This window comes from Amphibalanus amphitrite, unplaced genomic scaffold (assembly GCF_019059575.1).
Source record: "Amphibalanus amphitrite isolate SeventyFive unplaced genomic scaffold, NRLGWU_Aamphi_draft 000011F_arrow, whole genome shotgun sequence".
NCBI classification, from domain to species: Eukaryota; Metazoa; Arthropoda; class Thecostraca; order Balanomorpha; family Balanidae; genus Amphibalanus; species Amphibalanus amphitrite.
Window position 1 is genome coordinate 1628920 of NW_024881507.1, and position 15992 is coordinate 1644911.

Consider the following 15992-nt stretch of genomic DNA (forward strand, 5'->3'; position numbering starts at 1 on the left):
TATAACAACAGAAATCAAGGAGTTGGGAGAGGGGGGACACCCTCCCCCAGCAAATGCTCTTACAGCAACTTCGCCAATAACCATCGGCATTTAAAGAATTGTATTTCTGCACATCAGCGAGACAACTTCTACGGACAATCAGTCCACACCACACCATTGTCATAACGTACATCGAGAGTGGCCCGACACACACGCACGCGGGCCCGGCGTTCGTCGCTGGTGGCCGCAGGTCATTCAGAACGCGTCCAGTGTCGCACCCGACTCCCCCCCCCCATCCCCACTCCGGCCGGACCGGACGTTGTACCGCTGAGTATTTCAGTCACACCGTTGTCATTTCAGTCACTACCACTGCACTGTATATCGCGGACGCTTTCGTACAGACACTGCCAGGCCAGCAGTCAACAGCAGGGTATACGTGGCACAGGCAGACCGAGACGGGCGTAGGATCTCACACGGGCAGGGACAGGCGCTCACAAAGGCGGTAACATGCGCTCCGACTTCAGGGGATCGGTAACATGCACTCACAGGGGCGGTCAATCTCTAACAGACGCGCGGAAAAACAACACAGACGCGCGAAGGCGCCAGATCGATAAATCAACTCTTCAGAGATAGCTACGTATCACGCCACTAAGGCTCAATCAGTGGGCTAAAATACAGATGAATCGGAGGCATCTATCCAATTGTCTTTCACTCTCCACAACTCCCGACATGAGAAATTCGCGGACGTGTTGCTCATGAGCTGGCACAAAGATAATGAAGCACCACTAAAAACCACAACGATTGTACAGCGCGCAGAAGCGACAGCTAATGTTCATTTGATAAGACTGATATAAACCATGTGAGCGGGGGCATGCAGCTCCATTATGCGATAGCTGGTGATTCACAACACACGGATGTCCCGATCACAACCAGACACCTCACCCTGAATGCGAGTCAAACAACACTACATAACCACCACAACATTGTTCAGCGGGCCTGCGGGAACAATGCCGCAGGGAGTCATTGAAGCTAATAGATCAGACATCTCGGAATATGGGGAATTATTGTCACTATCAGATCTAGCGAAATCTCTCATCAGCTAATTACTCTCAACCTAACAGTCCAGGGGAAGGAATCAGAACCCGTTCCACAAATGTACTCCGCACCCAGAGACGATGCGCAATCGGCCAATACCGCACTCGCTCGCGCCGCGTGCCGGTCTACCAAACAGCGGCGCCAGGACTCGCCTCACAAGACATATCTGCTCACACGGCCTTACCACGCGGCGCGCCCCGCACCAAGGGCCATCACGGCTCCACGTCCACAGTCCCCGCATTTCAGGCAGCCAGCCCTCGACTTTCCAGTGAACAAAGCCGCCACCTCGGCTACTGCCCTCTGAACAAACTCCACTTCTCGTCCCCATACACACCAATAACTCCTCCCCCCCCCCGAACTCCGCGCATCCTCCTACTCCTCCTGAAGTCAACACGGCATCTCGGCATCCAGGCATGGCCTCGTCCCGCCCCTACTCTCGGGTCGGCTCACCAGCCACGGCGCGCCAGGGTCCACCCGACGCAGACAGCATTAGCGCCTCTAGCGGGAGGTACGCGCACCATCCCACAACTCTCTGTCAGCCCCAGAGGACAAACATTCAAATGAGGAACAAACGATAAAAGATTGTCACCACTGTGAGAGACGGGGGCTAGCTAGAATATCTCGGTGCTTCACTAGCGGATGATAATTCACGCTAAGAGCCATTAAATTCAATAATCTCCTAACAACGTCAATGAGGCTCTCTTGCACGGTAGTTGCGGATCCAATGCCAGCCCTTCGCGAGCCTGCGTCTCGATGATAAAGCCTAACAAGATTCATCAACTCTGTGTCGATCACACCAGCCACTCGTCTCTCGCTCACACTCGCACAATAAATCACAATCCAGGGAACAACGGGCAAATAAGAGGCATGAGCGAGTAGCGGTCGGCGCTCGGCCGCCTCGCCGGCTCTGTGGTGCAGAGAAGCGGCGCTCGCGGACAATTAAATACCTATCTACGATCTCAGCGGGCGGCGTCCTGGCTACGTACCAGTGCCCACGGCTGGACAGGATGGCCGCGCCGTCCGGGGCCGGCTCGGGCCAGTCGCCGGCCGACCCGGCGCGGCGGCGGTGTATCACAGGGGGCGGCGCGCGCGCACACCCGTTACAAGATGACGCACGACACCGAACAGCACCGGCTGCCGCCCGACTTGCTCTTCTGGCGCTGATCTGCGGGGGGAGAGGGGTTCGGTTAGAGGCACTGCACGTTCCGGCCCTCCGACGAATGGGGTCACATTACCTCAGCATATATTGGGGCTAAGGGCCATTTGTAAGAACAAATACAGACAGACGACAAAGCACAAAATATTAAATATCTATATCTATCTATCGGATTTCGGCAACCCCCCGTCGTCTGCTGACCTTAGTGACGAGAAGCGTTTGTTCCCGCAGAACCGAAAGTTGGTGCGTGTGGAATATGCGTAATATCAAACATACCAAATAAAAAGTGAAAGAAACTCATCGGTTTGTCACCTGTGCGTAAGCTCTCACACTAATTCACCCTTGTCAGTGGAGCTCTGGCAGGTTCTCATACTCACCTTGCGAGTTGGACTGGGGTAAGTTCTCTCGTTCTGACTCACCCTGTGAGTTGGGCTCTGGCAGTCTGTGAGTTGGGCATGGGCAGGTTCTCTCACTGTAAACTCACCCTGTGATTTGGGCTCTGGCAGGTTCTCTGACTCACCCTGTGAGTTTGGGCTCTGGCAGGTTCCCTGAGATCTGACTTACCCTGTGAGTTGGGCTCTGGCAGGTTCTCGCGCGGCACCAGATGCATGACGGTGGTTTTGCCGAGTGGCAGACCCAGAGCGCCCAGCGTCACGTTGTTATGCAGGAAGCGGCCCTGGTAGATGAGTCGCAGCACCTCGGCCTTGGCCACGGCCTCCTCACTCCAGTCTGCCGGCACCGGGCAGCGGAGACGTCACCAGGGGAGAGGAGACGACCAGAAAACATTGCAGTCAAGTGACAATTACCTGCCCTAAAGTGATACTAACCAGCCAGCAAGGCACCCTACCCGATCTGCAGAAACAATCTCCTGACATGACACTTCTTTATCTACAAGTCTAGCACCCGACGAGACGCTTTCCCGGTTCGACAGCGTCACCCAACAGCAGACCTTCACTTCTCTCCACCGTCCGCAAGTACCAGACACTGGTGGAGGGCCCCCCATCCCACACCCCTACCAGCAGCACGTCCCATGACAGAGTCGGCCGCTCCACCCACCTTCCGGCCACGTGTCGAACACAAACTGAGCGATGTCGCCGGCCGAGTCGTGCGCCCCGAACAGGAACTCGCGACTCTTGCCGCTGACCATGATCAGCCGCAGGTTGATCTGAACGGCCGACAGTCATGGTAAGTCGGCATGTCAGGTATCATCTACAGTCTTTGACAATGCAGTGAATCATATATTGTGAGGAACATGAGAAGCATCAGCCTATTTCAGTCAGACGAATGAACATCGAACAAAGAAAATATAGCTGATAGACGGTCACGTCACAATTGAACACAAATAATATCCAGCAAAATTACAACCAACAAATAACAATTGTACAACTATCATGCAGTTTATGTCGCCAAGGCACCATTCCACCGTCGTCCTTGTTCCGCTGGATTGAATCACTCACCTTATCGCCAGGTATGTTCTTGTTCCGCGCCGAGCCGGGGCGCGACATGGCTGTCCACGCGGCCGACGGCGGCGGCGGCGGCGGCGGCGGCGACTGCTCGGCCTGCTCCAGGGTGCTGTCACACCGACACCGGCTCAGTCACAGGCACTGCCGGACAGGGAGCAGCGCACCGTCAACACAAAAATAGGACTCTGGCGGTGAAAATCAACTTGGACACACCGGACTTGTAATTGGATAAAATTGCACATCCGACGGAACCGGTCGGAATTTACGCAAAAAGCTCTGATACATGATACCCAAGTCAAGTTTGATCGAGCAAGGGACAAGTCAACAAACTTGGTCTTTTGGTTTGTTTGGTACTGGAGTTCTCTCCAGTGCCTGTCTAGCCAGTTTCTGTAGCATTTTTTCCAGCAATTTGATTCGGCTCAAGTCCGTTTTGCCCCGGTAACTCCATTTGAGGGTGGGTTGAAGGTCACATCACAAGCAATATCACTGTGATGTAGGTTTTAAAGGGATGCCTGTAGTCGAAGATGGAGTCGGAGTCGATCAATCGACTGTATCAGTGCCAGCAACTCTAATAATTCGGATTTTTATGTCTGCGATCCCATGTGAAAGGGACAATGGGGCAGTAGCCCGGTACTAAAAAACTGGCCTTATTGGCTTGCTGTAGTCTTGTTGGAAGTACCTATTAGCTGCAGAGCTATCAAACGCCTTTTCTAAGTCATTTTATCAGATCCTGTCAGTCCTCTAGATAATTGGATGTGCATTTACGCCCTCACAGCCCACTACAGCAAAGGTGACCAATCCAACCCAACCGCAAGTTTAACCCAGATCTGCTAATCTAGCCCTATTGAAGCATCATCCCTCAGCACATGAAATTCTCATGTTCACCTGAACTATGAAGCATGAAGGGAAAGCAGCCTTTGTATTCTTGTCAAGTGCATTCACTTACAGGTCTAAGATCTATGCCACAATTATCTGATGCAATGGTGTTCCTCATCGCGGCTGTCATATTCAGGTCTAGGTAGTTGCTAGTCAGTGTATTGGGAATGGGATAGCCCCTCCACTCCATGAACTGCTGAAGAAAATCCCTTCATTGCCCTCCCATGTGGCACCACACTTGCTTACCAGTGTGACTGGTCTGAATTTCACAAACTATCAGCATCCTTTTGAAGGTTTATTTCTGTTTGAACTGACCAAAGCAAAAGCAATTCAAACATTCAAATTGCAAGTATGATAACAAGGCATTAGTAGAGCAGATGTCACAAGAAGGTTTTCCAACCAATGAGAGGAACTGTAGGTTTGTATGTTTGAAGGTTTACTTCATTGTAGGTTGTAAGTTAGGTTAGGTCAGAGGTATAAGTACAGATCAGACACCACACAAAGATTCTCCAACCAAGGAGAGAGAGGGCACTGTAGGTTTGTAGGTTTTAGCTTGGGTTTTAGCCTTTAGGTTTGTAGATTGTAGGTTTTAATGTTGCAGGTTGAAGTTGGGGAGGACGCCCCCTCGCCATTTCAATTTTGAGCGGGGGTGAGGATGCGTCCCCCTCAGTGGCGGCACCCGTGGGACGTGCCCTCACATAGGAACCATTGTCCCTTAATAATGATGCAATAGCGATGCATCTCATATTTATTCAAAAGCACAAGGTGATCTGGCACGCACAACTTGAACTGAAGCTTCAGCTTCGATCTTCATCATTATGGAGCTCAAGCTAGGTTTGGGTTTCAATGAGCGTGCCTCATATTGCACCCGCTTAAAAAACGAACTTATTCATTTACTCACCATCCAACGCATTCCATTCCAACGAACTAGCTACCAGCTATCAACGCAAGTCCTCCAAACACAAAGATCGATTTGCAACACCCTAAAAAATAAACAAATAAAACATGGCGTGCAGCTTTTCCCTTGACAAGTTGCCAGCGTAGTTCTGGATACTGCCACCAGGTTTTTATGCTTACTGCGTGCCTTTCGCTTTCAATACGACATTAAACGCTCTAATTTCAAAAAAATTATTTTGACAAAAATCTTGGCAAAATATCAAGGAGATGTTTTAATTCTGTTCTCGGTTTTCAATGAAAAATGTTGTTTTCTTATTCAATTTATTCTTGATAAAAACATGGCGGCGCGCATAGCTACGTCGGCTTGCGGTCAATTATTTCGGTCAAAATGCGCTCAAAATGTTATTTTCCGTCCTCAGAGATGCCTGTCTAGTGTAACATCGTTAGACGGTAAGTTCTGGTGGGGGTCAGCCATGCATTTGGTTTTTATTATTCTATAATTCGTGTTTCTAGCGTTTATTTCAATGTCTCTTCTGCGCATTATATGTATTTATTTGCTCATTTTGTGCTTGATTTTGAGAATTGGAATAGATTGATGCATTCAGACTTTGGTACATCCCTACTTATTTATCCAAATAAATGGCAAGTTGTCTTATATTTGTGATTATTCTATTGCAAGCCCCCTTTCATGAGATATACTCATGCCCCCCATCCCCCGCCCCCCCCGTCCCAACTCCCAGCAAGGAGTTATGGTAATGTCACCTGTATGAATGGTTCAGCAACTGTTATGCAATCCTATAGATATTGGCCAAACTTTAACTTTAGGCTCTCACAAAGTTTAAATAACAATAAGCCTTAAGGAAATTTTTACCCAACCAGTAAAACGCCTTTTGGGCATAGAACGAGCAAGCGAGATAGTGAGCCCTGCACGTGCAGAAAGGTGAGAGGGTACTTCCAACGGGCTTGTGCAAAGCACCCTTCTAGCCGGTCGCTAGCGGTGTGCCAAACTTAAATGCAATCGGCCCAGCCGTTCCTGAGATCTGGAAGCGGCATTCTGCACGTGCGCACATGCAAACGGGGTCCAAACTGACTTTTGTATGGCAATTGGCACCCTACTAACCAGTTCCCAACCGTGTACCAAATTTGAGTGCAACCGGCCCAGCCGTTCTCGAGATCTGGAAGCGCCCCCTGCACGTGTGCACGTGCAGTAGCACCCTAACTGCAACACATGGGAATGCATTGCCTGGTGGGTGCCTACCTGTACACCAAGTTACAGCGAAATAGCCCCAGTAATTACCGAGTTATTGAAATGGGAACAAATTTGGCACCTCTTCTTTTTGCATTTTGCACGTACAGTAGGGGTCACCCACAATCCACATAGATCAAGATTCAAGAGATCCAACCTTTGGTAGAAGGGATGCAGCTACCCTACACAAATTACCGCAAGACAATCGCCCAAGCAGCTGCTGAGATATGACTATGAGCCTTTCAAAATTACTACTTTTGCCAAACAGCTTGAACACCCTTGACTTTTCACGTGGCACGTGCCACGACGGTCACTGAGATGTATCCAAAGTAGTCAATTATGGGGTAGAAGGGATGGGGCTACTCAGCAAAAAAGACCGCAGGCCAATCGGTCCAGCGGTTGCTGAGATATAAGCCTCTCAAAAGCGTTACAGGCCGGACCGGGCCGGGCCGGGCCGCTCATACTGAGATTTTTCCGTTATATTGAAAAGACTTCGCTTCGCTCGCTGCGCTCGCTCGCTCGCTCGCTCGTAATAACCTAACCTCAGGGATCGGTAGTACCCAACTACCCAACTCAACGTGTGGTCTAGTGAAACTAAACTCATACTGATACATGTTTTGAGGACAAGTGATGTAAGTTTCAATGTGTGCTGTCACTTATCAAGCTTCCAAGAATGTTTTATTTCTTACATGTTTTTATTTTGTGGATTTTTCCGTTTTTTACAGGGTGCAACAGGTAGTTATAGCCCCATTTTCTTCACTTTGACACTATGCAACTGTAATGAGAGTCTTAGGTTATCACTAATTTTCTGCCCTTTATTCCATTACAAATCCCTGGTAAGTGTGTTTTCCAACAAAGGACCACTAGTCTGATGATTTGGAGCAACTGCCCTTTTAGTGGACTCCTATTCCATGATGTAAGTAACTGGGCATACCCCAACATGATATGGAGATAGGGATGAGACGGCCATAATACAACTGTTACATGGAATCCAATGACTTGAGACCTCAAGCAGAGGCAGAATCCTATGAGCATCCTGCCCCCTTTGCCCCTTACCCATCTACTTGGTAAGCATTTACCTGGTGAGCATCAAGCAATTTATTGTGTTTATTCACATCAGATATATTGTGTTAATTTGCCTGTCCCGTAGCTCAGTTGGTAGAGCATTGGACTCCGGGTAGTGAAAGCCCGGGTTCGAGACGCTCCGGCGCTCGATATTTGAGACTCCTGACGGGGATGGTCTGCGGTTGGTGGGAGCAGCCGCAGCCAGTTGAAGTCAGTTGAGTGGGGCAGGCCGTGTCCGGATTTGAAGGGCACGTTAAACTTTGGCATCTAAATTCTCCCGATACCCGGAATTGCGCGATCGGACGGTAGGGGTTGGGGTCTACGCAACAAGCTCTGCTTAGCGTGGGCTCCGGCTCCTGTCAATCTGTCCATTCAAACATTCGAGCTAAATTTATAAAAATGCAGATGACATCAAAGCAAACAAAGCAAATATTTCAAAAATCACCACCAAATACCCCCCCCCAAAAAAAAAGCTACTAAGCACTTACAATAGCATTGAGTCCCATTCTTGTTTCCCTGGAGGTTAACCCTCGCCGGCCGAGGGGGGGGGGGCGGGTGCCGCCCCCCCATAGGGTTTTTTCGCGATAGCTCCGAACACGCTGGCGATAGAGAGCTGAAACTTGGCATACCTGACCTTTGATCCAAGCCGGATCTTTTGACACCAACCGCATTTCTGGGTCAGGTCAGGTCACTGACCTATGACGTCATAAGTGAACCTCTGCACGGTCTTCAGATGTCGCAACTTCGCAACGCCCTCACTGCCAGAGGAGATGTCACAGGGAAATGAAACTTGCAGGATCTAGTATCCATTATGAGTCCCACAACTTGTATATCTCGGATTTTTCCTAAAGGTCATATGAGGTCAGGTCATTTTCGTGACCTCACCATTATAAGTCAATGGGGAAAAATTCAAACTGCTATTCTGGCGCCGGGAACGATCTCCAACTATCTCAAGCACACAGAATCGTGATTTGATGCACTCCTTGCAAGGTTAGATGCGTCACTTTTGCAATGTTGACCTTGCGTGACGTCATTTATGACGTCATCAAGGTCATATTAGTTTTTCGTCAATAACTCTTGATCAAATTGAGCTAGCGAGTTGGGAAAGCCACCAATGGACTCAGGAAGACCTGCCGAATCGAATGATATGCGACATGACCTCTTTCGACCAACTTCGTGACCTGAGGGTGCTGACCTGACCTTGACCTGAGGTCAACACCCCAAGTTGACCTGACCCGGACAAAAAGTACATCATTCGACGCGCCTGAGCGAGACGAACACGATGCTGCCAAAATCGGCGCTCTGCGGCCGTTTTTTGCGAAGTTATTCAACAAAAACTGAACCGTACCTTGGGGCACTTGACCTGACCTCAGAGGTCACCGGTTGACCTAGGACCTTAAAATCGGGTACCAATCTCTGCGTCTCGTAACGGCGCACACGCTCGTTTTTTCCGCGACGCGCTAGCTCCACCAGGGGCGAAACGGCGAGGGGGGGGGGGTCGTACCCGCCCCCCCCCCCCCTCGGCCGGCGCGTATGTAGAAAACCAATAGGTCCGGCGAGGGTTAATTTTAAGGGAGTGGTGGTGTATTAATTGGGAGTATTTGAACTTTCAACTTGCTCGGCCAGCCTAGCGCCAGTCTCGAGCGGTGGGACAGTTAAACCGGCAATTTTGGCCGGGATGCAAAAGTTACGTCAAACCAGTTGACGTTAACCCGGGAGCAAATAACGTGGGAGCCTATCTTAGGTGTGGCAAAGCTAACGGAGTACTTACTTGTTGCTGAAGTACCGAAAGAAGGCGCTGGAACCGAAAACACAACATTGGCTCTTGTAGGGTAGGGCGGGTAAGAGTACGCGGGCGATAAGAGTACGCATCAGCTGTTTCGGTTGCTTAGCAACGCGGGTTTGTCGAGTTCATGAAGTGACATGAAGCCGCCAGTGCGTGCTTGTCACCAACGGAACGTGGGCGTTGAGCGGCGACGCTGTTGAGTTTAAGGCGATGAATATTAATTTCGAGCGTTATGATATTATTATGATATGGTACAATAATTTTGATACTTGGCAGTTGAGATAAGGTACATTTCCGTGATTGTTGTGGGAAACTTGTGAGGCTATCTGGGGAAATACTGTGCAGTGCAATATTGTTTGCGAAGTTTTGCACAACGTTTCGGGGTTGTTTTGTACGCGAATTGCATGTACGGTAAGAGGACGCACTGTTCAGGAGGGTAAGAGTACGCAGAATTATACATTAAATCGAATATACAGAAATATGAAATAATTAATCTATCGCTCAATGACGTTTGTTTTGTAGGTATATCATCAATGGAGCACTGTGATGCAGACGCGTACCCGAAATTCTTCCAAATACGAGTTATTCTCCCTTTTGATTGTACATTTTTTTAAGAAACACACGACATTATTATTTCCTGATTTATAGACTTGAAAGATGTATTTTAGGTTTTTCTTTTTGGATACTAGAATTAACCCGCGCCCGGCTGGGGGTCCTGGATTTCCACGCCCTGCTGGGGGGGGGGGGGGTGTTTGAACACCCCCCCTTGTAACTCGGCTCCTGGGCCACGTAGCGATACGCGGAAGGCGGCGTTCGAAAGAGCGTCAAAAATAATGACGAAATCACTTCGGTCAATTTTTTGGTCAGGTCAAAGGTCAGGTCACCAGAGGTCATTGAAGGCAAAATTTCGCCGATTTCCAGGTCGAATGTCGAAAATTTCCAAGAAGCCAACGCATAACTAGGGAACCAATAGAGCTACAGCGCCGCGGAAAAGCGCATTCGATAGCCCTATTAACGCCCTTTCTGAGTAATCCTCTCAGATTCGACCTAACGTCAACGGTTTTGCCTGCAGGGGGCAAAAACTGCAAAAATAGCCGATTTTTTCGGAAACAGTTTTTCTGCAATAACTTTTGACCCAAGCCTTGTACGCGCTTACTTTTACCGGCATCGTGTTCCTCTCGTCAAGACGCATCGAATGAACTATAACTTGACCTTGGAAGGTCAACTTGAAAATTTGACCTCAGGTCAAGGTCATGACCTGACCGGAAAGGGTCATGTTGCATATCAGTCGATCCGTATCGTCGAGCTGAACACATCTAAGGCGTTTTCATCGCTCTAGCATGCCTCTATCAAAAGTTATTTGCGAAAAACTGTTAGATACCATTCGTGACCTAAGATGACCTCAGGGCATAAACAAGGGTCACGGACACCATTTTCATGTTCTGTGTGTCTAAACCACTTGTAATTCGGTGTTTGGGAGTGTTTATAATGTCTTTCGTCCAAAAGAGGCGCATTTCAATTTTCTCCCATTGACTTATTTATAATGGGGAGGTCGCAAAATTGACCTGACCTTAGGTCATCGATATCAAAATTCTGAGATATACATTTTGTACATGCTATTGCTCTTAGCAATCGCTGAAAGTTTCAAAGCGATCGGTCACTCGGTGTAGCTATGACAGACATTGAAGCTTTTTATGAGGTGAGGTCACTTCAAGTGACCTGGTGACCTGACCTTGAATGACCTTGGTGTGAAATTTTCACAACATGTGTAGAATTGATGTATGATAAGGTGTACCAAAAACGGCGGCGCTCCGCGCCGCCGTTTTTGAGATATTCGCGAAAAACCACAAGGGGGGGGTGTTCAAACACCCCCCCCAGCAGGGCGCGGGTTAACTTAAATGCCTTCTGAGTTTGAAGTTAAGCATTTGGACAGTACAAGCTGCATAGGTGTGTGTTCATATGCTTGCGTACTCCACCCGCCTGGCGTGCGTACTCTTACACACCCCATATGGTAAGAGTACGCAACTGCAGCGGTTCGGAAAATGTCAGTTTTAGACCACTTCCATTTACGCTGAAGGATCGTTGCCCCATGGGTTGATAGCTAATTCAATGAACTTTAATATTCCCTATTTGCGATTTATTTCTTTCAAATATTAAACAAATGAGAGCAAGAAATCCACTAAGTGCGTACTCTTATACGACTTCACCCTATTTATTAACATTCATACACACAGTAATGTTTGTGTAAGGTGTCAGTGTTCGGTTGTGGGGTGTAATAGCCAGGGAAAAGTTCTAAGACCTGAAAAACCCGGCACCTATTGCAAAGGGAAAACCCCGCGCTGAAGCCAAAATAGCGCAGGAAAAAAACCCTGTATCGTTTAAGCTAATGTGTAGGAGGGTGACGAAGAGGGAGATGGGAGACGGTTCCGCGCGGGGAGGGACACCCGGGGTCGCCTAGCAGTAAACGCTTCAGCCCCCAGTCGGTGTTGGTGCTGCGACGGTTGTTGGCACGGGGCCTTTACCGGAGCGCGCAATATGGAGACCGTCTATGCAAGGAGGGATAAGAAGAGGGACAGGGAGGTGACTCCGCGCGGGAAAGGGCACCCGGAGGCCAGGCAGGAAAAGCCAAGCCCCCAGTCGGTGTTGACGCTCAACGATCTCGGCCCAATCGACCTGATCGGAGCGCGCAATATGGAGTCACCTAAGTGTTCGCGGTGCCGCGCCGCCGCCACCGTTAACGCGCGTGTAAATCACAGGTGATTAGGCGAGATCGACGATTCAACGGAGCAATTAGTGCGAATGAGAAGCGTTGGGGGAACAACATCGAACGAGAATCACAAAAAAAAATCACGAGAACAACATCAACAGCAAGAATGGAAAATCAATCATTAGCACGTACAATCAACGAAGAAATGAACTGAGGAGCAGCGGAGAGAAAATAGCGAAGAAGAATGTCTGAGAGGAGAAAGTTTCTGGCACTAGTTGGGCCAGGCCGGGGGTTAATGTTCGTGGAGAAGTTGCGTGTGCTTGAGGAATGTGAAGAGTTTTTCGAGGAGAAGTGGATGGTCATATCCCAAGAGAGTGGGGAGATCCAGGTTGAGGCCATGTGAAGCAATGTATTGAGTTACGTGTCGCCGGTGATGGTGGAGGTGTGGGCATCAGGGGTGTAATTTTCCTAAAATGATTGTGAGTGTCCACTGTCCAGCTGTAGGGGCGACAGGCCGCTTACGGGACGTAGGGGCGCCAGAAGGTTACGGGACGTAGGGGCGCCAGAAGGTTACGAGGGCGCCGTGAGACCATGACAAGGGCGCCATTCTCCCAGAAAGGCGCTAGGTGATTAAAAATGTTATATGATCCAGGGGCGCAGAGAGGTCAGAACGGCGCCGTACAGTCAGTAATGCGAAGTCGGTAGGGACATGGGGGCGCCAGACGGTTGCGAGGGCGCCGTGAGACCATGATAAGGGCGCCATTCTCCTAGAAGGGCGCCGAATGATTGAAAACGCTATATGGTCCAGGGGCGCTGAGAGGCCAGAAGGGTGCCGAACAGTCAGTAGGTAGTGCTAAGCTGGCGGGGACATAGGGGCGCGAGAAGGTTACGAGGGCGCCGTGAGACCATGACAAGGGGCGCCATTCTTCCAGCGGGGCGTCAAGCGATTAAACACGTTGCATGGTCCAGGGGCGCTGAGAGGCCAGAATGGCGTCGAACAGTCGAGGGATGCAAAGTGAACACAGACATAAGGGCGCGAGATGGTCAGGAGGGCGCCGTTGGACCATGGGAACGGCGCAGTACTGTCAAAAGGGCGCCATTCTCCCAGAATAGCGCTGAGTGACTAAAAACGTTATATTATCCAGGAACGCGAGACGGTCAGGAGGACGCCGCTAGAGCATGCGAAGGGTGACGTGCTCTCGAAAGGGCGCTTGTAAAAGAAGACTTGTGGGTGCATTTTCATCATTTTGGGGGCATATTTCAGGATTGTGGGTGCATCTGCCCCCACAAAGAGATATAAAATTACACCCCTGGTGGGCATTGTAGTAGTATGTGTTGTATGGTGTAACAAGTGTGTGGAGTGCAGTATGGGTATGTTGGTGGGGTGCTCGGAGAATTAGAAACCGGTGTGTAAGATGTGTATGTCCAAGCGACAACCTGGCGAGGACTCTTTCTTTTATCCTCGAGTCTTGGCTCGAAGAATAAAAGTGGCCGAGGGTCGGCTTGATTTGGGCTTGATGTTGAAAAGATACGGATAAGGTTTACTTATTTATTTATTTATTTATTCATATCGCCGACGGGAGGACCCATTAAAAGACGAAGTCGCACATTGAGGTTGAGCTTCCCATTCATAAAATCAATAATCCTGGAAGGATTGAAAGAGAAAATTGAAAAAAATCAGGAAGAGGAAGAGCAAGATGATTCCTGGGTGGAAGATTTAGGGCGTCTTTGGCAAGTTTATCGGCCGCTCCATTGACTGGGATACCGATATGTCCTGGTATCCACAGGAGTTTGATGTCCTTGCCTTCTCTTAATTTGTACGACTGTTTTTAATGTCATATTCTGTTTTCAGCATCATCAGGTCTGACAGAAGAGCAACAACAAATTCAGAAGGTGGCATTTGATTTTGCCAAAAATGAAATGGCACCAAAAATGGCGGAATGGGATCAGCAGGTAAGCAGATCTGTGTGGTTGTATAAATGATTTATATGTGTCATAAATATTATAACAGAATTGTGAAATTTACCACATGTTTTGTTAAATTCTGCCTTAACCCATGCCCTGGTGGGGGTGGGGCTATTTTTGTCCCCTCCCCCCCAAACTTTTCGATGTCTCCAGAACCGCTGCGCCGATCGTCACCAAACTTTCAGTACCCCCTCGGGCATCAATTTTACACATTGTGACCAAAATTTTCTAAAGGCTTTGATAGGTTCTGCCGTTTTCGACCCAAAAAAGGGTTTCGTGGGAAGAGCTGTCGCCTGTCAGGCCTATAGCTTTGAAGATACAGAAAAACGTTTAAGACATAAAAGGTGTGGAATTAGCAGGGCTACAAAACTGCTATCTCGGAATTTTGAATTTTTCGAATTTTGACCCCTAAAAAAATGAATAGAGTTGCCAAAAAAATCCAAAAAGTTTTTTTGATTTTCGAAATAAAAGCGGAATATATGTTATAGCCATAACCGACTTCTATTTATACCAAAGTTTACATCGATACCTCTTTTTTGGCCAAGCTATAGCAAAAAAAAACTGTTCAAAATTGATGACGTAAAATTTTAAAAATCAATTTTTAGCAATGCTAGTCGACCACGTAGCGCAAAACAAAGACCACCATTAGACTCGCTGTGACGAGCTGCATCGAATCGATAATCATTTTATGCAAAAAATATCAACTTTGAAATTTGACCTTTTTGACCTGACCTTGACCTGACCTCCACCAGGAAGTGACCTAAATCGTTCCTGATGGTCTTATAACCAACACCATTGAGTTTGAAATGAAAAGTTGGCCATGAAACATGCATCACACAGCCCTAGTAAAATTGGGTTCACGTGCTGACCCTTGGTGACCTGACCTGGTATTATCAGTGACCTCTAATAGCAACATATGCACTAGGTTACTGACGCCCTATCGCTAATATTCGATAAAATGCGTTTTATTCGATGTTATAGCGCATTCCCTAGAAGACCCGTGGGCCGTGACCGGCAAAACATTTTATCTTTGACCTGACCTGTGTCGTCATCGGTGACCTCGAGGTCAATGAAATTGGATTTCCTCCGACAAATTTGATAGGGCTTTCGAACGCCATTTGAATTTTGCAGATCCGTCCAGTAGTTTCGGAGATACGAGGGGAGGGGGAAAATAGCCCCCCCCCCCCACCAGGTCGCGTTATAAACGGACCCCAATTGGGCGCGGTTTAATATGATCTGCAAAACAAACTTCTATTTTGCTTCTGTTATTACAGTAGACGGGATAAAGAGTTGAAGTGTTAGCCACTTGTAATGCAAAAAAAAAAATGACAATGCAGAAAGTGATCCAACTTACAGGTAGTTATTTGGGTGCCAAAGCTAATATATTTTGAAGGAATGTATGTGGGAGTGGCTGACAAGAATAACACTGACTTGTTAGTCACTCTCGTGCCCGTACTGCCTATTACCCTTATCCACCTCTACCCCTTTTTCCTCTTCCATTTTCCCCGATACCTGTTATCTCATCTCTGTCCCCTGGCCTCTACCTTAGTTTCCCTGTTGACAGCGCTCCCCACGCTCCTCCATCAGGAGATATTTCCGGTGGACACGATGCGTCGGGCCGCCGAGCTCGGCTTCGGGGCCATCTACGCCCGTGAGGAGTATGGCGGTACCGGACTGACGCGTCTGGACGCAGCCATCGTGTTCGAGGCGCTGTCGCAGGGCTGCGTCACCACCACCGCCTACATCAGCATACACAA

At 48.7% G+C, this 15992-nt stretch overlaps 2 protein-coding genes across 3 annotated transcripts in view; one reads left to right on the forward strand and one right to left on the reverse strand.

The window, feature by feature from the left end:
* Positions 1–85: 85 nt before the first annotated feature.
* On the reverse strand, positions 86–5679 carry LOC122382397 (ubiquitin-like protein 3). 2 transcript variants are annotated; one of them, XM_043367655.1, is made up of 5 exons: positions 5471–5679; positions 3688–3834; positions 3287–3395; positions 2795–2959; positions 86–2239 (listed from the first exon to the last, which is right to left on the reverse strand). In XM_043367655.1, the coding sequence occupies exons 2-5, from the start codon at positions 3733–3735 to the stop codon at positions 2175–2177; spliced, it is 387 nt and encodes a 128-aa protein (XP_043223590.1). In that variant the 5' UTR covers positions 3736–3834; positions 5471–5679; the 3' UTR covers positions 86–2174. The 2 variants fall into 2 exon arrangements, with proteins under 2 accessions (XP_043223590.1, XP_043223580.1); XM_043367645.1 differs by having other exon boundaries at positions 5459–5589.
* The window catches only part of LOC122382381 (isobutyryl-CoA dehydrogenase, mitochondrial-like), a 34352-nt gene continuing 24035 nt past the window's right edge, over positions 5676–15992 (forward strand). The window contains exons 1-3 of the mRNA XM_043367622.1: positions 5676–5916; positions 14123–14223; positions 15823–15992. Coding sequence (XP_043223557.1) covers positions 5805–5916; positions 14123–14223; positions 15823–15992 — 383 coding nt within the window. The 5' untranslated portion in view covers positions 5676–5804. The remainder of the gene's footprint in view (positions 5917–14122; positions 14224–15822) is intronic.